This window comes from Furipterus horrens, unplaced genomic scaffold (genome assembly GCF_987537825.1).
Source record: "Furipterus horrens unplaced genomic scaffold, mFurHor1.1.pri manual_scaffold_6, whole genome shotgun sequence".
Taxonomy (NCBI): domain Eukaryota; kingdom Metazoa; phylum Chordata; class Mammalia; order Chiroptera; family Furipteridae; genus Furipterus; species Furipterus horrens.
The window spans coordinates 171,695,933-171,721,103 of record NW_028327176.1 but is presented as its reverse complement, the minus strand read 5'-3'; the positions used below and the strand labels follow the sequence as shown (position 1 = coordinate 171,721,103).

The 25,171-nt window shown below is 39.1% G+C and overlaps 1 protein-coding gene across 1 annotated transcript; it reads left to right on the top strand.

Annotated features, from left to right (window-relative positions):
• Window positions 1-11,796: 11,796 nt before the first annotated feature.
• Window positions 11,797-23,912, top strand: IL22RA2 (interleukin 22 receptor subunit alpha 2). Its single transcript, XM_090280670.1, has 5 exons — window positions 11,797-12,049; window positions 15,214-15,349; window positions 17,714-17,892; window positions 22,530-22,699; window positions 23,637-23,912. The coding sequence occupies exons 1-5, from the start codon at window positions 11,989-11,991 to the stop codon at window positions 23,784-23,786; spliced, it is 696 nt and encodes a 231-aa protein (XP_090136796.1). The 5' UTR covers window positions 11,797-11,988; the 3' UTR covers window positions 23,787-23,912.
• Window positions 23,913-25,171: the final 1,259 nt, after the last annotated feature.

Here is a 25,171-nt window from a genome sequence, read left to right as displayed (position 1 = left end):
ATAATTAATTTGTTAATTGATTAATTTTTATAACAATAAAGAAAGTAACCTTCTCCCCACCTCAGACTTTAAACCCTTTATAATCTTATAGAGGACAATGGGCGACAGTCTCATGCTCTTCCAGCTGCTTCAAGCTGGGCACGGTCGTCATACTACCTACCCTTGGGTCCATAATTCCCTAATAAGAGTGGGGGTGTGGAGAGGAGGGTGGCCTTCCCACACAGGGAAGGATTGTGCAGACTCCAGGTCGGTTGGCTGTCCCTGGACAGTGGCGTGCTTGGTTTAACAGGCTGGCATCCTTATTGTATTCTGGGGGCAACAGATTTGGCAACAGGGTTAGAAGGCATCATTCAATCCATAACCACTAGATGACAAAAGGCAGGGATTAATTTTTCAATGTCCCACATTAGGGAAAAGAAGGGCTTCTTGGGAGGAAGCTGTGCCAGGTACATCTCACCTGTCCAAAACCCTTTTGCCCATTATACTTAGTTTGGGCTGAGGGAAATATTTTAGGTTTCCCCTCTCTCAGACCTCTGGGCCCTTTCTGCCCAAGCCATTAGGATAGAAAAGAGAAACCAGTTTTAAGGTGAAGCCCACAGACCATCCCATTCTTCACCAACCCAGCCACTTGGTTCAGCCAAACCATTCAGTCTCAGGAGGCAGCGATGCAGATACGATTAAGTGAGGCCTATACGTACAGACAATCACTCAGGTAATGAGATCATAGGCTTATGCCCTACGAAAACAGAAAACACATGTTAATTTATGTAACGTAACCCACAAACCATTCTTTAAATCTGTAAGCCTGTCTTAATGGGAAGACATCCAGTTGCAAGGCATTTGACATTCTTCTTGCCTGTAAATTAAGCATCTTTAATGATGTCACAGATCTAGTTTAACTTACAAACGAGAGGTAACTTTAAATGAAAAGAAACTTTAGCAACAGTTAGCTGTATTATTTTATAGTCTACCTCTGAGCATTGTGATTTTCCTTGGGTCACAATTTTTCTCCCTAAGATTACCCTCCTTGTCATTAAAGGGACTGCATTAGGTCCATTTTTTATTTGTCCTGTTCATTTGCATGAACTCAACAAGAACAGCAAATGATCACTTATGATCTTTAGTTCTGCTTTGCTGGAACTTATGCAAGGAACATTTAGGGTGACCTTCGGTTTGCCCTTCAGGGCACAGAAACTGAGCCAAGTTCCTGCCATTCAGCCTTGCTTGTAAACGCCTGTCTTTTCCAAGTCCTTCAGGTTTTCCATTGTGCTTTTAGGTCACTTTTAGCCATCTTTCAGGAAAACAACCTTCATTCCTTCCCTGGAAAGATTGCCATGAACTGCACAACTAACCACGGTACCAGGCCCTTTTCCTCATGGGCTTTTATTGCCTTCTAAGGTCACCCTTGGTTCCTCAGGGCTTTTGGTAACAACCAGAGCCCAAGCATGTCTCCTTTAGGCATGTCGTTCCAGTCAAAGTCTTGGTCAACAAGACCTCTATTAACAACTGGTCTTATTATTTTCATGCAAAGAACCTTATGTCATTACTTACTTCTTCAGTGTGTCAATTTCTGGAGGGATCAGGTAGGGAGAAAAATATACAGTATGAAGGAAAATCCTTGTCCTTCTACTATTCACTAGAATTGTGTTTTCATTATTTATATTTTCTTTTTTTTTCCTATTGCTTCCCCACACCCTGCCCATCCTTTCTCCCACAGTTAGTCCCTACTTACTTGTCTATGTCCATGGGTCATTTATACATGTTCTTCGACTAGACCCTTCCCCTTCTTTTCCCCTTCTCCCACCCCCACCCTATGGCAGAGGTGCCACACACACCCTAGGCTCAGTTGGAAGTTGCTCTGTCCAGCAGAGGCTTCGTGACCACAGTGGAACAAACTTTTACCCAGGACACTTTATTATGTCTGGAAGAAGGAAAGTGACTGCCTCTCTAGTGGAGACCAGCAGCCAAACTTTGATCCCTTATGCCTTTTATTGAGGAGGGCATGTGCGAGAGATACAAGGCTAAAATTCATAAATCATCAATAGCCATTAGGCGTTTGACAGTAACATTACACATACCAGTACAGGGGTCGCAGTGACCAGTCTGTGTCAGGGTCTATAAAACATCTTGACCAGATGCAAGGTTTCATATACTCCTTGCTAGAGATTGTTTATGTTACATTACTGATAAGGAAAGCAGAGCAAGTTCTAAAGCATAATGAGCATCCTTTGATCCAATTCCCATGGCAACCCTCTGAGTGGTTGTCAGTCGTGTTCCACACGCAGTCTTATGTTGAGACTTAGAGGCAAGCGCGGCCAGAAAGCTGGCGGCAGTCATGCTCAGGCCGGGGCTACAGTTCCTTAAACCACGAGGAGTGGTTGCCCACGCCTCCCCCCTTGTCATTGTTAGTCTGCACCTTCTTTACATACCTCTGTTTCTATTTTGCTCATTTGTTTGTGTTGTTCATTAGTGTCCTGTAATAGGCAATATCATAAGGTATTTTTCTGTCATTGCCTGGCTTATTTCGCTAAGCATAATTCTCTCTAGTTCCATCCATGTTGTTGCAAATGGTAGGAGTTCCTTCTTTCTTTCTGCTACGTAGTACTCCATTGCGTAAATGTATCACAGTTTTTTGATCCACTCATCTACAGACGGGCACTTAGGTTGTTTCCAGCACTTGGCTATTGTAAATAGTACTGCTATGAACATAGGGGTGCATAGGTTCTTTTGAATTGGTGTTTCAGGATTTTTCGGATATAATCCTAGCATGGAATTGTTGGTTCAAAAGGCAGTTTCACTTTTAGTTTTTTGAGGAAATTTCAAACTGTTTTCCATAGTGGCTGCACCAGTCTGCATCCCAACAGCAATGCACCAGGGTTCCCATTTCTCCATATCCTCATCAGCACAAATTGTTTGTTGATTTGTTGATGATGGCCATTCTGACTGGTATGAGGTGGTATTTCATTGTGGTTTTTATTTGCATCTCTCTGATGGCTAGTGATGTTGAGCATTCTTGCATATGTCTATGGACCCTCTCTATGTCCTCTTTGGAGAAGTGTTTGTTCAGGTCCTTTGCCCATTTTTTAATCGGGCTGTCTGTCTTCTTGATGTCGAGATGTATAAGTTCTTTATATATTTTGGAGATCAATCCCTTGTCTGAGGTATGATTGGCAAATATATTTTCCCATACGGTTGGTTCCCTTTTAAACTTGCTGATGTTTTCTTTTGCTGAGCAGAAACTCTTTAGTTTGATGTAGTCCCATTTCTTTATTCTTTCCTTTATTTCCCTTGCCTTGGGAGATATATCAGTGAAAATGTTGCTATGTGAGGTATCTGAAATTTTCCTGCCTATATTTTCTCTAGGACTTTTATGGTGCCATAGTTTACATTTAAGTCTTTGATCCATCTTGAGTTTATTCTGGTATATGGTGTAAGTTGGTGGTCTAGTTTCATTTTTTTGCATGTTCCTGTGCAGTTTTCCCAGCACCATTTGTTGAAGAGGCTCTTCTCACTTTATTTTATGTTCCTTCCCCCTTTATCAAATATTAGTTGACCATATAGACCTGAGTTTATTTCTGGGCTCTCTATCCTGTTCCATTGGTCTATATGTCTGTTCTTATGCCAGTACCAGACTGTTTTGATTACTGTGGCTTTGTAGTATAGTTTGATATCTGGTATTGTGATTTCTCCTACTGTGTTCTTCCTCAAGATTGCTGTGGCTATTCAGGCTCTTTTTTTGGTTCCATATAAATTTATGAAGTATTTGTTCTAGGTCTGGGAAATATGTCATTGGTATTTTAATAGGGATTGCGTTGAATCTATAAAGTGCTTTGGGTAATATGGACATTTTAATGATGTTGATTCTTCCCATCCATGAACATGATATATGTTTCCATTTATTTATATCTTCCTTGATTTCTTTCTTCAGTGTTGTGTAGTTTTCTGAATACAGGTCTTTTACCTCCTTGGTTAAGTTTATTCCTAGGTGCTTTATTTTTCTTGTTGCTATGGTAAACGGGATTTTTCTTTTAGTTTCTATCTCTGAAATTTTATTGTTGGTGTACAGAAATGCCTTCAATTTCTGAATATTGACTTTATACCCTGCTATTTTGCTGAATTCACTTATTAGGTCGAGTAGTTTTTTTTTGGAGTCTATAGGGTTTTCTATGTACACTATCATGTTATCTGCAAATAATGACAGTTTTACTTCCTTTTTTCCAATTTAGATGCCTTTTATTTCTTTTTCTTGTCTGATTGCTGTGGCTAGAACTTCCAAGACTATGTTGAATAGGAGTGGAGAGAGTGGACATCCTTGTCCTGTTCCTGACCTCAGGGGGAATGCTTTCAGTTTTTGCCCATTGAGTATGATGTTGGCTTCAGGTTTCTCATATATGGCCTTTATTATGTTGAGTTATGCTCCCTCTATTCCCATTTTGCTGAGTGTTTTTATCATAAATGGGTGTGGTACTTTGTCAGATGCTTTTTCTGCATCTACTGATATTACCATGTGGTTTTTTTTCTTTTATTTTGTTTATGTGGTGTATTACATTTATTGATTTGTGAATCTTAACCCATCCTTGCATCCCTGGGATGAATCCCACTTGATCGTGGTGTATAATCCTTCTTATATGTTGTTGGATCCAGTTTGCCAATATTTTGTTGAGGATTTTTGCATCTGTGTTCATCAGCAATATTGGATGGTAGTTTTCTTTCTTTGTTGTGTCTTGACCTGGTTTTGGAATTAGGGTAATACTGGCTTCATAGAAAGAGTTTGGGAGTTTTTCCTCTTTTTGGATTTTTTGGAATAATCTGAGAAAGATAGGAATTATTTCTTTCCTAAATGTTTTATAAAATTCACCTGTGAAGCCATCTGGTCCAGGGCTTTTGTGTGCCGGGAGTCTTTTGATTGCTGCTTCAATTTTTCTGGTTGTTATTGGTCTATTCAGGTTTTCTGCTTCTTCTTGATTCAGTTTTGGCAGTTTATATGTTTCCAGAAATTTGTCCATTTCATCTAGGTCGTCACATTTTTTGTGGTATAGTTGTTTGTAATAGTTTCTTACAATTGTTTGTATTTCTGTGGTATTGGTTGTTATTTCTCCTCTTTCACTCCTGATTTTATTTATTTGGGTCCTCTCTTTTTCTTGATGAGCCTGGTTAAAGGCTTGTCAATTTTATCTTTTCAAAGAATGAATTTCTACTTTTGTTGATCTTTTGAATTGTTTGTTTAGTCTCTATGTCATTTAATTCTGCTCTAATCTTGATGACTTTCTCCTTCTATTTGTTCTGGGCTTTGCTTGTTGTTCTTCCTCTAGTTCTTGTAGCTGTAGATTAGATTTTTTATTAGAGACTCTTCTATCCTTTTTAGGTAGGCCTGTATTGCTATGAACTTTCCTCTCAGGACTGCTTTTGCTGTATCCCAGAGGTTTTGGGTTGTCATGTGTTCGTTATCATTTGTTTCCAGAAACTTTTTGATTTCTTCCTTAATCTCATTGTTAACCCATTTATTATTTAATAGCATGTTATTCAGTCTCCATGAGTTTGAATGTTTTTTAGCTTTTTCCTTATAGTTGATTTTTAATTTTAAGCCGTTGTGATCTGAGAAGATGCTTGATATTATTTCAATTTTCTTGAATTTGTTGAGGCTTGTATTGTGCCCTACTATGTGGTCTATCTTTGAAAATGTTCCATGTGCACTTGCAAAGAATATATATTTGGCTTCCTTGGGGTGAAATGTTCTATATATATCAACTAAGTCCATTTGTTCTAGAGTGTTGTCCAATGCCTCAATATCTTTGGTGTTTCTTTGCTTCGAAGATCTGTCCATTGTTGACAGTGGTGTGTTAAAGTCCCCTACTATGAATGTGTTGTTGTCTATATCCTTCCTGAAGTCTTTCAAAATTGTCCTTACATATTTGGGTGCTCCTATGTTGGATGCATATATGTTTATAAGGGTTATATCTTGTTGATGGATTTTTCCTTTAAGTATTATGTAATGTCCTTCTTTGTCTCTTTTTATGGCCTTTGCTGTGAAATCTGTTTTGTCAGATATAAGTATTGCTACCCCAGTTTTTTTTTTTTTTTTGTCCGTTTGCTTGATATACTTTTTTCTATCCCTTCACTTTCAGTCTATGTAAATCTTTTGTTTTGAGGTGTGTCTCCTGTAGACAGCAGATATGTGGGTCCTGTTTTCGTATCCATTCCACTACCCTATGTCTTTTAATTGGAGCATTTAATCCATTTACATTTAAGGTTATTATTGATAGGTATTTATTCATTTCCCTTTGTACTTGTGTTCCTCTCCTTTCCTTTTTTTTTTCTTCTCCTTCTTAGATCATTCCCTTTAGCATCTCTTGTAATGTTGGTTTGGTGGAGATGTATTTTTTTAGTCTTCCTTTGTCTGAGAAACTTCTTATTTCACCTTCCATTTTGAATGAGAGCCTTTGCTGGGCAGAGTATTCTTGGTTGTAAGCCTTTGTTTTTCATTGCTTGAAATATTTTTTGCCATTCTCTTCTGGCTTGTAACATTTCTGTTGAGAAGTCAGTTGATAGCCTTATCAGAGCTCCCTTGCATGTTATTTGCTGTTTTTCTCTTGCTGCTTTTAGGATTCTCTCTTTGTCTTTGAATGTTGCCATTTTAATTATGATGTGTCTTGGGGTGGGCCTATTTGGGTTCATCTTCCTTGGGGCCCTCTGTGCTTCCTGGATTTGCATGACTTTTCCTCTAATCGAGTTAGGAAAATTTTCTGTCATTACTTTTTCAATCAAGTTTTCTATCCCCTTTTCCTCCTCTTCTCCTTCTTATAGTCCTATGATTCTAATGTTGTTTTGTCTCATGTTGTCCTTCAGTTCTCTTAAATTCTCTTCATTCTTTTTTAATCTTTTTTTTTTGCTTTGTTGTATTGTCTAGGAATTTTTTTCTATATTGTCCTCTAATTCACTGATCCAATCTGCTTCGTTTAGCCTGCTTTTGATTGATTCTACTGTGTTCTTCAATTCAGAGTTTGTATTTTTCATTTCTTCCTGGTTCTTTTTAATAGTTTCTATGTCTTTTTTTATGCTGATGTAGTTCTCCGTAAGTTCCTTGTAGCTTTCCTGCAATTCTTTGTAGTTTCCTTGGAGTTGTTGGTAATTTCCCTGAAGTTTGTCATAGTTTTCTTTGAGGTTGTCAAGGTCATTAAGTTTCATAATAACCATTTTTTTGAATTCCGTGTCTGATAGTTGATTTACATCTATTCCCTCTATCTCTCTTTCTGGGGATTCCTCTTTTCCTTTCATTGGGGGGTTGTTTCTACATCTCCCCATGTTGAATTCTTCTTGTTTTTGTTTATTAGATTTGTCTGCTTTGATTTCCCACTTTCATGATATGAGATTCTTTATAAGAGCCCTAGGGGATTCAGTGGTGCAATCTCTTTGATCTTCTGAGCCTGATGCTCTTGTGTTGCCCTTTATGTTGTTTGTTTTAGCTGTCTGGTTGTATTTAAGCTACTCTTTGGTGGGTCTTTTCCTCTGGCTAGTTGATTGAGAGTCTCTCTGCCCACCTTGTCTTGCGTTCTTTTGTGGAGGTGCTGTTAAAACGTAATTACACAACCCAGGAAATAAACCCACATCCTCCAAAATATCCCCCAACCACAATCCCACTATCGGCAGCAAATGAGCCAGTATTAATATAATTGTAGAGAGATTAAGGCTCTTATTTCATAGGAGAAACAGATAGGAGTTGTTTTAAATGAAAGAAGGGTGATTTTTTGAGATGGAAGATGATAGACTAATAATGTTAGCAAATAGGGTCAAATTTAGGCAAGACATCAAGTAACATATACACTGTATGTTTGAAAAGGAGGAGAGGATTGTAGTATGAAGTGAGAAAGTGGAAGTGTATATATAGTATTAGGTTTATATGGTACTTATATGCTGTATGTTTAGTGTGAAAGGGAGGATAGACAAAACAGACCTCCAAGCAGACAAACAACCAAAAATTAAAGCAGAGGGATATGAGGAATAGATGGTAAGGAAGGAGATTAGAGAAAGAATTTTTCAAAAATAGAAATACAGAATAGAAAATAGAAAGAGAGAAAGGAAATAGAGAGAGAAAGTAGAGAAGGGGAAGGGAGGAAAGAGAAAAAGAGAAGAAGGGGAAGGAGAAGAGGGAGGGGAATAAATTAAAATTAAAAATTTAAAAGATTAAAAAATAAAATAAAGAGAAAGAGAGAATAGGAAGAGAGAGGAAAAAATGAAGGGAAATGGAAGAAAAAAGAAATGAATGGAAAGAGGGGGAAATAAAATAAAAATTAAATTAAAGAGAAAAAAAGTTTTTCCCCCTTTTTAAATTAAAATTAATTAGAAATAAAGAAGGAAAGAGAGAGAAGGAGGAAGAAAATAAGGGGGAGGGAAGAATATAAAAAGAAAGGAGGAGGAAGGAGTAGAGAGGGAAGAAAAAATAAAAATTAAAAAATTAACAAAAATAGGATGAAGGGGAGAGATGAAAGAGGGAGAGAAGGGAAGGAGGGGGAGGGGAGAAAAGAAAAAGAAAGAAGAAGAAAGAAAGGGAGAGGCGGTAAGAGAGAGAGAGAAATAAAAGAGTGAAAGGGTTTTTACTCAATTCAACTTTTAGGCACAATTTTTTTTTTCTTCCCTTTTTTTTCCTACGCCCCCCCCCCCTTCTCTTTTCCTTCCTGGGTCTGCCCCAGTAAAAATTACATGGGTTTCAAACCTTTTCTGGTTGGTTGGCTGACTGTGGGAAGATCCTGCTTGATTCTGGTGTTGCTAGTCTTTTATTCGTGGGCCTGCCACCGCTCTGCTGTGAGCTGCATTTAGTTGTCCCCTCCTGTGGCACCCTCAGCCCTCCTCAGGCTTGTCCAGCTACGTTTTCCTATTGTTGGGCCAGCATGCTCCTGCCAGTCATCTCTGCTCTGCCTCCAGTTGTGTGTCTATTCCCGAGCTACAGCATTCACTCGCTTCCCTGTCTATACACCTGCGCGCGCTACCTGCCCACCTGCGGTCCCCACTAAGGCTGCAGATCGGCTGCAGCTTTCCCGCATGGGTCCCTCTCTTTGCCCCATAACCGTCCCTTTGTTCTGTAGAGCTCTGGCGCGATCGCTCAAAGAGCCCGGGAGTACGCTGCCCGCCTGCCAGGAGTTCTTCCCCAGTCTGTAGTTCTGCTGCGGCTCTCCCGCGTGGGCCCCTCTCCTTGCCCCAAAACCGTCCCTTTGTTCGATTGTTGAGATTTTGGTCAGGGGTTGTAGCCACGGAGGTTTCCACCTCCACTCAGTTCACACAGTTTCTCTCAGTCCTAGTTGTTCACTGTTCTTCCATGCCTCCGGCTTTTCCACCCAAATCCTCTCGCTAACTCCCTGCGAGAACTTTGCTGGTCGGTGTGCCCCTGGCAGGGGGAGCCTCCAAGCAGCTCCTGGCTAACTAGCCCTCGGCGCAGTACAGCAGACGCGCTGGGTCCAGAGGGACTCAGCCTGGAGTGCGTGGTATACCCCTCCACCGCCCTCCACACTGCTCCCACGCTCCCCTCCCTGTTCACAGTATCCGAATTCCGCACGCACTCGGTCACTCCTCTCTGCGTTCGCTCCTGAAGTCCCTCCGTGATAGGAGCGAGCAGACAACACCGCCTCTACTCCGCCACCATCTTCTACCCCATCTCCAGTGTAAATTCTTAGTGTTAATACTTGTATTATTAATGTAAGATAGAGAATAAAACAAATGAAATAAATATCTGACTCAAGGAGGTCTTATGAAAATAAACAACAAAGTAAACAGAAGGAATTTTAAAAGGTAAAAGAAGATAACATTTTTTAAAAAGTAGAATGTGCATAAATAATTACAAAACCTGGCTCCTTGAAGAAATTAAAGATAAATAACTAGCTAACTTAACTAAAAAATAAGAAAACAAGGTTGGCAATATTATTACTCAAACTAGAAAATGATAAAAGGGAAACCAGAGAAGCAGGGGAAATGGAATACCTTGTAAGGGAATAATTTGCTCAACTCTGTGCAAATATATTTAAAAGCGTGAATGAAATGAACACTCTTCTAAGGACCATAGAACTTATGGAAACTGAGCCTAGGGGAGAGAGAAAATCTAAATAGACTAATGATCCTAGGAGAATTAGAACTAGAAAACTGCCAAAGAAATGCCACCCCCCTGTGTCCCTGCGCCTCTGCTGCTCTGCTTTTTAAACCTTTAATTCAAGTATTTTTATCTTAACTGGAATTTGGAGCAATTTGATTGCTTCAAATTAAGAGCTATTGGTGTTGAAGATATTGAACATCAATAGTGCAAATACAGAGTATCATGTTCCCCTAATTCCAACATTATTGTCCTGGCTGGGTGGCTTGGTTGGTTGGAGCATCGTCCTGTACATCAAAAGGTTGCAGGTTTGGTCCCTGGGCGGGCGTGCAAAGGAAGCAACTTCTTCTTGTTTCTCTCTCACATAAGTCAATCTCTCTCTCTCCCCCCACAGCCCCTTTCCTCTCTCTTCAAACCAATAAAAAAATATATCCTTGAGTGAAGATTAAAATCAAACAAACAAATAAATAAATACCAACGTTACTGTGAAGTCTAGAGTTTAGAGGGTATTACCAGCGAGTAAGAGAAGGATGATGCCTAGAAGGCTACAAGACGAGGAGCGCCTGGAAGGTGCAAAGGAAACGAACCTGAGATCCGCTGCAAGTTTCTTCTTTGAAAAGCTAAGTTAGCTTATAAGCAATGGAAACTTCACTGGGAGAAGGAAATAAGGAGTCTAGATTGAAAAGTCTGACAGCCTGGAGGCGCTAGAAAACCTGGTGATATCTTCACGTATTGCAGTACGTTTGCTTTCCCTTTTAGAAGGCGGCTTTGGGAAGGCGGGGCAATGTCTGTTTTGTTTGCTGCTGCAGTGGTGCTGCTGACAACAATGCCTAGCCCATGACAGTGCAGCAAATATGTTAAATTATTGAATGAATGAATGAATGAATGAATGAAGATGAATGAGTACTGCTGAGCAGCCATCACTATTCCTTGCTAAAGAGGCTATTCTACCAAGAACTTGAAAGAGACTACACAAGAAGAAAAAGAAGCCAGAATATATTTCCTCTTTTGAGCCTCTTTAAATATACCTTAATGTATAGTTTTAATGCCTCTAAAAATATGTGATTTTTTTTTTTTTTTTTTTTGGTAAGAAAGATGATATAATGAATAATGGGCAAAGAACAGATGACCTAGTTCGATCAGATTTCCAAGAAGATATGAAAAAGATTTAATGTAGCCAAAATGACTTCTCCACATTCATCTTCTTAAGGACTCATTTGGTTTGACTTATTCAAAAATTACTCAAAATCTTTATCAGATCTGCGGGAACTGAGGGTGGGAATTAAAAAGAAGAGGCATTATTAGACTGGGGAGACTGATGGGTTTGTCAGTGAGCCCTGCAGAGAGCCAGAGGGTGTGGAGGGTATGAGGGGTACCAGGGACGTTAGAGAGCTTCCAATAAGGGAGGAAAAAGAAGACTCAATCAGTGAACTCACTTGCTTTGAATAACTAGTAGGTGTAACTGCCAAGCACATTACACAAAATCACCCTATCAGTAAAGTTGGGGCTGGCAGCCTCTTTGCCTCTAGGGCTCAAATTCTCTTAAGATTTCATGAGTTCCTCCATTCACTCACCTGTGAGCACCTTGCACAATTCCAGCCCTACCCTGCCCTGTGGTCCGCCAATCATCAGTGTTTTTTGGCTTTGGTACAGCTAATGAATCCCCAAGCCCTACAAAATCAAGCTTCCACATCAAAGTGACTTACAGCAACGTCCTTGGAAGCAATTGTTTTACTTTCCTAATTTCCCAAATAATAATAAAATGTAGTAACAAGTAAAATTTGTGATTGCATCAGGAATCATTGTTAAACACGTGAGGATGCGCCACAGGAGGATTCTAATTCCCTTTTCTGCTCAGAGCTGTGCTCTCATTCGGGGGAACCCTGGTGGCCTGACCAGTCTGGCTCGCAACCATGACGCCTAAACATGGCTTTCTAGGCTTCCTCATCAGTTTCTTCCTGACCGGTGTAGCAGGTAAGTGCTTCACTTCTTTTTAATTACTCACAGTTTTGTCACCTGAGTGTGCTCAAGGGACTGTTAGAAATGGCACTGATGTTTTCAGCTTTCTTCTGTCACAAAATGATCAGAACAGACATGGGGCCAGTTTCTACCTGCAGCCTGAATAACTTGACATGGGCTTATTGAGTAGCTACTACAGAGGAGACATTCCTAGTGGATGCAAAAAACTTCCTACTGGACCAACACACACGCACCTCTGTCTCCTTACCTTTGCTTTTGCCTTTGGTGGACATGTAGCATAGTGCGTATAAGCAGCCTCCTAGGTCGGACTATCTGAGTCTGGGTTTCAGCTCTGCCATTTACTCTTTAGAAAAACTTGGGCAATTGACTTAATAACCCTGTGCCTCAAATTTCTCATCTATAGAATGGGAATTCTATCTATTGTGAAGATTAAATGAATTAATATATGCTAAGTACTTAGAGCCATGTCTGGTGCAGACTAGAAACAGTAAAAAACATATGAGGATTTGCTTTTGGTATTCATGGAGAACTCTTCAAGAGCATAGACCACCTTATCACCCCAACATACCTCTGAGCAAGGCCATCAGAATCCCCATTTAACAGATGGGTACCTCTCAGTGTAAGTGGCTCAAGTCAGTTTCCTGAAACTGTACAGTGGCCCAGTGACTGCTAACATAAAAACAATTCAAGCCCCCATCTCCCAGAAATGTGTAGCATTATGTAGACTATGCCTTTGGTCCTTGGTAATACCAAGGGCTAAATTAGCAAAATATGGCAGGAATCCATGTGCTATAAAAATGATCCTGGCTCTGCATCTTACCAGGCCTGGAACCTTGGACAAGATACACAAATTCTTGGCTTCCCTATTGCAAATATGATAATAAAAATACCTGCCTTATTTGACGTTTGTGGGACTGAAATGAGAAGTACAGCTTTGAGCACCATGCCTGATACACCTTTAATGTTCATATATGTTTCATGTTTAATGACTGCCAGCTGGGAGGAAGAGGGAGAAGAGGAGGAGGAGGAAGAATGTCTCCAGCCTTGAGTTGTTTTTCTCTCTCCACTAGCTCCTCTCATCCAAGGTTTTGTTCTTGGTTTTCTGTGGTGACAGGCAGGCTCTGGAGTTTGCTGCTGCATGAGTTCCTTCGGCTCCTAGGGACTTAGTGTTTAGTCTGTAAGAGAAGGATCACAATGGTACCTTTTTCATAGAAGAGCTGGGCTGATTGCACGAGTGTCTAGTACAGAGTGATTTGCTATTGATTTGCTATTATTTTGATGGTTATGATGAGAGAAGAAATCCACCAACAAATGAGGTAAGGGGTACTGAGCTGTCTATCTTCAGGCTAGCAAATCAACTAGGCAAGGGCTTCAGGAATCTGTGCCTGTTGGCTCCTGAAAACTTCTGGATTTATGTACTAAATATGATTGTTAGGTAGCAGTTTTAGTGAGCAAAATTAATGGTGGCAATAGACTCCTTCCAAGTACATACCACCATGTGATGTACTGAAGAGGTCCAAAAAATAAAAACAACAGTATTATCACTCTTTGTTTGGTAAAAAACATCTAAGGAAACACTAGGAAATAACAAATCTTGAAGTTCAGAGCTAAGATCATGGACTTAGGAGTATTTACTTCCACTTCGATGATATTTGAGCAAAGATTTGAGGTATGTGGAAATCCAGGGTAGAGTATTCCAGGAAAAGGGAAAGACTTTTGCAGAGACCCTCAGTGGAGACCACTCTCACCATGGTAGAGCAGGAGAGAGAAAATGACATCAGGGGAAGGACATGATCTGCTTCCTGGCTCCTTCTGCCCAACTTCCTACCCCTTTCCAGAAACTTTGGATCTGCTGAAGAGGTAAAGCTTTACCTCTGCCCATCTTAGGTTTACAGCTGGGACTCTTTAACAAAAAGATGTATTAACAAAACAAAACAGGTTATTAATGTATGCAGAGTACATCACAAAGGAGAAATCTAATTGAAGAGTAACTTGAAATGGTGGGTTAGAATTCCAGCTTATATAGCATCTTCAGCAAAAAAAAAAAAAAATATTTGCAGAGACATGACAGGAGAAACATAAGGAATTTTAGGCTTTCAAAAGTGGAAAACTCTGGAAAAATCAAATGACAGGAAACTAGATTTGTTTGCAAATGACTCTGGTGCCATCTCTGGGATGATACAAGTCTGTCTCCATAAAAGGAGAATTCATATCTTGCCTTTAGGCAGAAAAGTGGGGGTGGAGAGGGTTTAAAAAGCTTTTCTTGAATTTATTGCTTACTGGTCTTCAGTTCATTCTGGTTTTCTTCAGGTTCTAGAATATAATTTTGTCAAAGGTGTCTTGCCTCCATGGGACTGAGTACAGGTGAGACTGGGTCACCCATGCCACATGACCTGAGGAAGAAAGTACAAGCCATGTCAGTGCAAAATTATCCCCCTTCCTGCCATCATTGCTGTTGAGACCCTTTTCAGGGACACTAGGCCCCATGGCAGGATCTTGTCCAGTCTCCCTTGACAACATCTACCAGTTTATCTGAGCAATTGTGCTTGGCTACTTGAAGCCAGGATGCAGACAGGTAAGTGCAGCCATTTGGGAAGGGTACAGCAAAGGCCAACCTACCCAGAATGCAGCTAGGTCAGCTGGGATAGGTGGAGGACACTGAGATAGGACCCAGTCATTGAACAAGAACCTGGAAAAGGAGGAACCAAGTGCTGGGCTGACGTTCTGGAGCCAAAATCGATCGCAGACAAAATTCTGCCTCAGAGTAGCAGTAATATAGTGTAGCTCTTAGGAAGGTGTGAGAGTGGCCTTGATGTAGGTCTTTCATCTCAGTCATTACATTCCATGACCCTCAGGGAAGGGACTAAGGACAGCATGTTCTCACTGACATTGACTTCCTCTACCGTTTGGGAATGCGGTGGGAGGGTATCACTTAATGTGTTTTCAATCTGAAACACAATTGTTATGAAAGTTCAGCATGCATAAAAATGATCACATTGAAGATTCAAAATGTTGATTTCTGGGCTCCACTTCCTTCTATCTGCACTGATAACAACTACTTTATGAAATCTTGACTCAGGTATTACATAGAAAACAATTGCTAATAACAATGGTGCCCATATCAATGTTTGGTGTTTTTCCTCCTCTTATTATTTTAGAAACTTGTCCAGCTCAGGAGTCTCTGAAGCCTCAGAGAGTACATTTTCAGTCCCAAAATTTTCACAACATTTTACACTGGCAGCCTGGGAGGGCTTGTGCCAGTAACAGCAGTGTCTATTTTGTACAGTACAAAAGGTAAGTAATTTGAGTTTTCTTTGGCTGATAGACGTGGTTGCTGGGAGAACAGGGTCTAGTATGCAATGGAGTGTTAGGATCTGAGCTTTTTTCAGTTTCAGAGAGATTGAGACAAAGCAGAGGTAAGGACAGGATTGTCTTGTCTCACCTGAAGTCTACCTGGTGACACAAAATGTATGATGACATGCAGTATGTTGGGGACATATGCCAACCCTTGAAAAACCAGCACCAAGACCTTACAGGCTCAGCCTTTGACATCACAATAGAGTCTGGCACATGGTGGACTCTCAAACACATGTTTGTCAAGTGAGTGTTAGAAACAAGTTGCTTAGCACATAGTAGGCACTTAACTATGTTGACACTATTGATACTTGAAAAAGAAGTTGACACTATTGATACTTAACATGGAGGTCAGTGTATGAAATATATTTTAATCATAAAAGTCATTTTTTAAAGCGTGTTTACAATTTAGAAAATCCATTTCAAAACTAAGTGCCTCCTGTAAGCATGAATACGAATTGGAACGTGCTAATGCATGTTCCTCTCATGGGATCTTCAAGCTAGGTCTGCGGGATCATTGCCAAAACTCAGATACAATCAATTCCTTTCCTGGATTGAGGCCTGGAAACCGGTTTGCAAATGGCAGGTTTTCCCATGCATACATTTCCTGGTTGGTTATTTATTTATTTATTTATTTATTTATTTATTTATTTATTTATTTATTTATTTTGAGGCTCTTCCTTCTCTCACATAGTTCTCAATGCTGGCTGAGCATGAGACAAGAGATGCTATGGTTTAATTTTCAAGGTTTTTCCTTAGAAATTCAGAAAATCAGATGCATCTATGGACCAAAATAACAATTTTTATTCCATAAATTTATCATGTCTCTCCGGCATGCAGTAGGTCCAAGGTAAAATTTTTTCATTAATTATCAGTCTTTAATTGTTGCTGTTTTTCTACATATAGGTGTAACTTACAAATCTTTACAACAAGTATTTCTCCATTCCAAAAATAGATTTGTGCATATTTGGAAATGCTTCCCGCATGTAGGAAGTTGGGATTGGTGCTCTTTTTGTCCTCCTGCCCTCTAAGGCAGTATAAATAGGCTGAAAAAGGGCCTATTTGTGGCCCAACATAAAAAGTGAATTAGAAGTTGTTTTACCATGATGCTAATGAAGGTTAAACTTTAGGGCAACATGGGAGAATTGTATATTTGTAATACATTTTCTTCAAGAGGGCTTCCAAACTTTTACAAAATTCAGACTGCCTGGATCCATTCTTAGCTATGTGGTATTTTCAAAAGTGTGATGCAGATTTATAGTTTGGAAATCTTTCGCTTTGGTTCCATCCAGTTCACATGGGTCTATGATTAATATTCATCCCTCTTAGGATAGGACAAAAAATAAGGTATCCCATTAAAAGAGAGGCCAGTTATTACAGCTGAATTCAGCGAGTAAAGACAATGTCTTATCAATAAATAACAATTAAAAAATATTAAATTATGCTTGATCTATATTGTTGGTTCTGTTTTCATGTTATCTTCTGATATAAGGAAACTGCCGATACATAGTTTATAAAGTAAAGACATCAGCAATATTCCTCATTCTATGGATAGAAAGTCATAGATTCCAAGTCCTTTAACAAATATTTTGGAAGCCTTTCTCCCAGCCTCTAATTCCTGCTCCGTTCTCATCATCACCTTATTACATTTTCTCTGATTTGTGACTGGTAAGGAAGTAAGCATTGATCTTCCTTTTTGCTGTTACACCATCCCCTAGTCTCAGGATGAATCAACCTGCCTGGCTCTGCCTCGCTACCTTTTTTTCTTTTTAAATTTTTATGGTTATTCCTCCTTCTCTTCTAACTCTTTATTACTGGACTCCTTACATAGCCCTAACTACAAATCCCCACTCAATTTTCAATAAAGAAATTGACCATATGTATTGGGAAAGCATCACCGGAGATCAAACGTAGTAGCAACTTCTCAAAATCAACCACATTACTCAATAGCAAGCTGATGAGAAGTGAGGAAAACCACAGAGTTGAAACCTCAGCAGCATTTAAGGATGTAGAGAGCCAGTTCTAAAAAACAGAAGTTGGTCCATACACCAGAAGAAAAACTTCACTAAGTATTTAAATATTTATGGAAGATGTCAGGCTTGAGTTTATCTTTCAGCAAGAGAGTACTCTGGTTAACAAGAAGAAATCTTTTTAAGAATACTTAAGAGTAGCAATAAGCTTTCACAGTAGTATGGATATTGGAGGGCAATTTTCAAACAGTCTGAAAAATTAATAGACTGAAAAAACTGCAGACTCATTCAAGAATAAAAAGAAACTCAGATATTTCTCTTTTCCCTTCTATAGGTATGGACAGAGACAATGGAAAAATAAAGAGGATTGCTGGGGTGTTCAAGAATTCTTTTGTGACCTAACCAATGAAACCTCAGATGTACAGGAGGCTTATTACGGGAGGGTGAGGTCGGCCTTGGCTGGGATCCACTCAGGCTGGACCATGACACAGCGGTTCACGCCCTGGTGGGAAAGTGAGTTCCATGAGTTCCTTTGCATTTGCTTTTCTTGCCCTTGAGTAGCCCTCATAGAGCGTGGCCAATTACGAGGTTCTGTGCTTTGCGGAGGTTCACACCACCATTTCCCTTGATCTAATATTCAGAACAACACTAGAAGATGGTTTTTACTATCTCTATTTCACAGACCAGGAAATCAAGGCACAGAGATTTAAGTAGTTGCCCAGGTCTAACAGCCTTGTTTTGCTATGAAACCTGAAACCGACATCAGGATTCAGATTCTGCTGCTTCTGACTGCAGAGCCAACACTCTATCTCTCTGCCAGATTGTTACTTTCTAGGTTAAAAAAAAACTTTTAGACAGCAGAGAGGATCTGTACCGCCCTAGACCCTTCCTAAGCAAGGGGGTTAAGTTCCTAAAAAGAATCATTAGAATATTATAATCTAAGATGTAAATTATAAAATACATCATTACCAACAGACCTTGGATAAGAATAGACAAAAAGGAAAGATAAAATAAGAAGTGTTTAGTGTATACGTACACAGAAATGCATAGCAAAACAAGAAAGCACATAAGGTGTTTATTATAGTCCTCATAATTGCAACTAGTCATGAAGCTGTAGTTAATATTTATAACTTCTTCTTTTATTATTAAGTCAATGTTCACTTTATTTCCAGCCAGCACCTCAGCTCTTCAGTCTTGAGGAGTTTGAGTCCTTTTGGCCTTTCCTGTGTAAGCTTGACATAATCTTACATTAATTTTTTATCACAAGATATAGAGCTCTAAGAGGTACCTCAGAGGATACCATACATACTTCTCTCTGACCCCATTATATCTATAACAATTCTATTTCCCCTTGATAATCAGAACCAATTGTCCTAGACAAAACAAAGACATCACTTTCTCCTTGTTGGTTAAATGCCACCAAGAGCTTCAAGCAGTTAGGAGGAAGCCTTAACTTCCAATTCTTTGACACCTTTGTTGCTATAACCAAAAGGATTAAGGATCAGGTGTATGGGAAGCAACTATTTCATGAGCCATTTGCTATGAGAATTGCCCCTCACATTCCCACATCTTGTATTTTAAACCAGTGAATTCTGTCTATGGAAGAGATAGCGCTATATATTGGTCACAAGATTAGAGCATATACGAATTCATAGATGCCTTCCCAAGGTGTTGTCCCTCAAACTGAGTTTTCAATTATCCGCTTTACTTTTCCATAAAGCCATGGGTTGCCGAGTGATGATATATATGATAAGGCTTCACTTCTTCCACATTAGCTCAGTTCTTCTGTCATAAGCAATGAATCACGGGATACAATGCTCTTGAATAAGGTGTTCATTGCAGCCGTGGTGGAGGGTGATCAGGGGGATTGCTGATAAAAGCACTGAAGCAGAGAAGACAAATCTATAATTAGAAAAGTGTCTACTCCAGTGTCACTTGTCCCTTCCCTGTTGAAATGACTCAAAAGTCCTACTAGATTGGTTTGTCTTACTGGGAAATTGGACATGTGACAGTGTCAGTCCAGTCTTGGCAAAAGAAGTCCATATTGTTGAGTCTATACATAGTCTCCATCCATTTCACACAACCATTTTGTTCATGAACTTATCAAGCAACTATGGGACATCAGGGAAATAGGCCTTCACTGCCCTCACTGGATTTCTTTAAACAGCTTTATTGAGATATAATTCACATCCCTTATAATTACCCATATAATGTGTACAATTCATTTTTAGGTATATTTACAGATATGTACAACCATCACACACACTCAATTTTAGAACATTTTTATCACCTTGAAAAGAAACTCCATACATGTTGATATCACCCTCCTATTCTCCAGCCCTTCAACTCTAAGCAACACTAATCTACTTTCTGTCTCTATAATGTTCCCTTTTCTTGACATTTCATATGAATGGAATCATATAACATGTGGTCTTTGGTGATTGGCCTCTTTCATTTTGTATAATGTTTTCAAAGTTTACCTGTGTTTCATCACAATGTCCATCATCTGAGGAATGAATAAACAAAATGGGGTATATCCGTATACTGGAATATTATTCAGCCACAAAAAGAAATGAAGTACTAAAATATGATGAAACATGTACAAGTTTTTGTGTAGACATGTTTTTATTTCTTTGTGGTACATACCTTAGGAACGGAATTGCTGGGTCTCATGGTAACTCTATGTTTAAGCATTTGAGGAACTGCCAGGTTGTTTTCCAAAGTACCATTTTATATTCCCATAAGCAGGATATGAGGTTCTGATTTATCCACATTCTCAGCAACTGACTTTTTTTTGGTAAGTATTGCTGAGAATGTGGGGAAATCAAAACTCAAAATCTCAAAATTTAATGGGATACTTTGCAAATGGGTAGCACATCTAAATGTGGTACGTATTTCATTCAAAATTCATAGAGGTCTAACCAGTCCAGTGTATGTTTCTTAGCAATGGGGGATGCAAAGTAAAGCAACTTGTCTTTCAATTGAGAGGAAATGTCTCAACAAACCCCAGAAGACATTTAACTCTTACTTTTTGCTTCTAAAGCCTCTATAGTGCCTAGTACTTCAGGCACACCAAATGTGATCAGTATTGTGTGATCAATTTAGTGGACCAACATGATATCCTGTGAAAGGATCAATGACTCTGTATATTACATGTGACAGAGAGCCAGGATGACAATGAAAGCCAAGAGAAAGAAAGCTGTTCTGGTGCTTTCTAATTATTGGACAAAGGAGGGAAAAAATCATTCTCTAAAGCAGCGACTGTATATTAAAGGCTGTATTGATTGGCTCCAGAACGGAGACATTATAATGAATAGAAATCACACTATGGTCACCATCTGAGTACATTTACAACTATCCCTTTTATTATTTGATCTTTTTTGGGGGGGTGATATAATTCAATAAATAGGTTAAATGGGGAAGTAGTACATCTTACTACCTCTGCATCATTCATGGTGTTTTTGATACACGAGTCTGTAGTTTCCCCAGGTGTACAATAGTACTTTTGATTTTCTATTTCACTCAAAGGAAGAATTTCACTGGCTTCCATTTGGCCTTTCACCCTATAATAACTTTCATACCACACAGCTCAGAAAACCAAAATGGAAATAGATTCTGTGAGGGGTTGTGTTTATCTCATTGAATTTGCTTTCATTACTGACAGCTACAAGAACCCGCAGTGCATTCTGAATCCGTAAGCATTATTATCAACTCAGAATCAGAATCTATTATTGGGCAAAGCATCTGTACTTACCTTTCTCCAGTTTGCAGTTACCTTCAGGGGAGGATAAAAGAAGACTTATCTTAAAACTTGCAGCATTATTACCCCACTTGGTTTTTAAATCTCACCCTAATGATCTAAATGGTGCAACGTCCCTGTAGAGCCAAACTTAATAATTGGATCTTGGCCAAAATGCCAGATGCAATGGAGTTTAGAAAAAGGCCATACTTAGTTTCCTATTTCCTCAACTAGTAGGAGAGCAGAATGAGAATTAATCAAACCAGTCCATGGTATCCAGCACATTGATTCTTGAAATAACTTGAGATTCGAGCTCAATCCACTGGACCAATTTTCTCACCAAAGAAAAGGAGCTTGCACAACTAAGCCGGTATACACCAGTGAGGGGAATTTCCAGAGGAGTTTACTTTTTGTATTCAAGCCTAGTAATGGGATCGTTTAAACTTATTCATCAAACAAAGCCTTCTCGATTGTGACCCATTAGGACACTTGGTAAGATTAGCCAGAGACATTGGCTGAGATGAAGTGAGGCTTTGGTTCAATTATATTTAAATTGAGATAGTGTTGAGTTAAGAAAGGTTTGTGTTATTTCTATACCCCATCAAGAAAAAAAAAAAAAAAAACTAAAAAAGCTTTGTGCCAGAAGAATAAGAAAGCCAGTGTATAAAAATAAGACAGTTAAAATCAGAGCTACTTTTGTTGAAGCAATAGTGAGAGCTCCACCACCCCACCATCTCCTTACCCTCCAGCTTTGCCTTCTCCTGCCATAGATCCTGAGCCTTTCTGAAGAACATGGTTTGGGAAACACAGTTCTAGGTTATTAGGACAGCATATTCCTAGAGTCTGTGATATAGGCCTAATGAGCCAGCAGGATGCATTGACCCACCTGGGAACTGTCTCTGAGTAGCAGGTATTATTTTAGGTTACGAGGTTCCAGTTTCTGGTATCTATCTAGAGACAATGCAATATATAATTTTTAAAGCTTCTTAAGTTAAAAGCAGTGTTTGAGGTTTCAGACACTCAAGGGAAATATTTATACAAATCTAGGACTCTTTTAGAGACAGAAATCTGTGAGTCATTTGCATATAGTACAATGGGCATTGATAGAATTGTTTAGGAAGAGAATATTGTCTGGGAAGGAATGTTGAATAAGACCAGGTATCAAGGGAATCCTGACAAAAGATGCCTAAATTGGGACGGTAAATCTTAAAAGGAGACTGAGAAGAAATAAACATACTTTTATTATTAAAGAAACTTCTCTGATATTTATATTTTAGTGTCAACAGTATCTCTTCATAATTATTTTTGCCAGATCTCTGAATTTAATAATGATTTGCTGTTGTGAATAATGTACCCATGTGAATATTACATTTTTTAAATGATTTGTCAAAATTTCTTACTCTTTCTCCAGCAAAAATAGATCCTCCAGTCATGAATATAACCCAAGTTAATGGATCCTTGTTTGTGATTCTCCATGCCCCAAATACACCATATAGAAACCAAAAAGGGAAAAATGTATCAATGGAAAATTACTATGAGCTGGTATACCGAGTCTTTATAATTAACAAATCACTAGAAAAGGTAAGTTCAGATAAATAGATAAGTCTGATATTTTTTTTCCTTCGTTCATTTGACTAACATTTTGGCCATAAAATATGCCTTCTCTCTTGCTACTGTATCCCTTCTTATATACATATATTTTAGTTCCTTCTCACTTTTACCCTCATTGATAAGGAATTGGGTATGTGTGTTTGCATCTTTTCAGTCACTCAGCTCGTCTCTACTTGATCTTCCCTGCATATCTAAAGATTGGTATTAATGATGTTTAATTTCATATGACTGCCACAAATATTCGTTTTCATGGACTTCCAACACTTTATGTTACAGTGGCTTTTGGATCAGAGCATTATATATTTGTGCCCATTTTGCTATGATATTTTAATTCACTGTCCATGACTTTATCTTGATTTGGTGGTTAATGGAATGTTCCTTTTTGGGTGGCCATCTAAGACAGGGTTCTTTAAGTTCTGAGGAACAGAACCCCATTCAATCTGGTTCAAATAGAAAATAGATAAGTGGTTGGGAGGAGTTTAATTAGGAAATAACAAGCAATCTTATGGACAGCCAGAAGCAAGAAGGGGAGTGTGCCAGGCTTTGTAATGGCTGGGAAAGAGAAATGGAGGAACAGGTCTTAAAGAACCCCACTCCGACTCTCTGTGGTCACAGGCTGCGTGTCTACAGCTGTCTCCAAATCTTCTCAATCCTCCTCACTATGCAGTTCAAATTCTTGAAAAAGAGATTGACCGCTGGTCAATCAATCAGCAGCCCTCAGTAGTACCTACACAGCCACTTGACCTGCCTCTTTATCCAGGACTCTGGAGAAGGAGGATGTGTCTTGGGAAAAAACCTTACAACCCATCTACTACTGTGATCAGGAACAACTTATTAATTGCATCGAAAGTAGAGCAAATTAGTGACTTACTGGAAACCATTTATCTTTTATTTTCCCTGTGTATAGGAACAAAAGGTCTATGAAGGCGATCACAGAGCTGTTGAGATTGAAGCTCTAACACTTCACACTGGTTATTGTGTTGTAGCTGAAATATATCAGCCGCTGCTAGACAGGAGAAGTCAGAGAAGTGAAGCGAGGTGTGTGGAGATCCCTTGAAGGGCTGTGGCGTGCTCTGCAACATGGAAACCAAAAGCTCTCTGAAAATGGGTGGCTCGCGTTTGAAGGCTCTCATTGGCAATTCTTTTTGTACTTTCTGGAAGCAATGTTTCACTTTTGAGACTTCTCTGTCCATTATTTCTTCTTTTATATATTCACTTGTAAACTACATTTAATCAACATGCCCCCACCCTCCAAAAAAAAAAAAAACAAAAAAAAAAACAACACATTAGAATTTAAAGGAGAGAAAGAAACTAAGGGCTCTATGAAATACAGAGCTTTACTTCTGAATGTAATGTCTCTAACAATAATCTCCATTCTTCGAAAAAATGTAGTACCATGAAATAGTAGGCATTTAATAAACTGTTGCTGAATTCGTTTTTGACAAATGACATTACAGGCCAGCAATCCTGAAGCACCACTTTTCACTCTCTATTGAGACCATTTGACATAGATGTGCCCACTTTCTGAATGAAATTTTTACATGAATGAATGTTTTCCCATGTATTTCTATTTTATATGAATATACTTTTTCATACAATTACTTTTATTATAAGTTATTTCTACTTAATGAACCAATTTTTTATCTATGTAAATAAGAATAGTACTTGAAAAAAATGCCTTATGATTTCTGGATTAATATCTAGATTAAGATTATCCACAATAACATCTAAATACTGAAGGATGTATACTCAATTCAACTTCCCTTGTTCAGCACATACTCACATTAAAGTTTTTATTTCTGTTTTTGTTTTGCTTGTTCAATATTGCCTTAGCAGAATTTAACCTTATTCTCAAAATCAGGTATAATATTTTTCAGCAACAAAGTGAAAAAGAAACCTTAACTCCAATTTATACCACACTTTCTACTCTCTACCCTTCCTACGAAGGGTCTCTTGCCGGTTGCATGTTCATAATTTCTATGTATAATACAAGGATCTTATGAATGACAGTTTGGAGATGTGGGAGATATTTGTAAGATGTTGGCTTGAAGCTGAAAGCACACAGTGGGTGATAGGTTACCTGGGAGAGGGCTTGGTGTTGGCAGAGATGATAGGTCCAGTGAAAGGTCTCCAAAAACTTCCTAGCAGCTCCACTGCCCCCCCCCACCCCCACAGGAAAAATACGTGGCCTAAGGCTCAGTGTAATCAACAGAAAGCTGCCTTCTTCACTTTGGGCTTAGTCTTACATATCTGTTTAAGGCTGTCCTTTCTGTGACAGGTATGTATGAAGGGGTGCCCAACCCCCAGTACTGGTCTATGGCTGGTTAGGAGCCGACCCATCCACAGGGGGGGAGTGGAGCTCCTAAGTTCCATGTCCTGATCCCCACCCCACCCTCATCCTCCACGAATCTGGTCTGTGGTGCCAAAAAAGTTTGGGACATT

Excerpts from the sequence above, each read along its gene's own strand:
- IL22RA2 (XM_090280670.1), top strand. The coding sequence starts at position 11,989 with ATGACGCCTAAACATGGCTTTCTAGGCTTCCTCATCAGTTTCTTCCTG. Across the intron at positions 12,050-15,213 it reads CTTCCTGACCGGTGTAGCAG|AAACTTGTCCAGCTCAGGAG; the intron begins GTAAGTGCTTCA and ends TTATTATTTTAG. Across the intron at positions 17,893-22,529 it reads GTTCACGCCCTGGTGGGAAA|CAAAAATAGATCCTCCAGTC; the intron begins GTGAGTTCCATG and ends CTCTTTCTCCAG.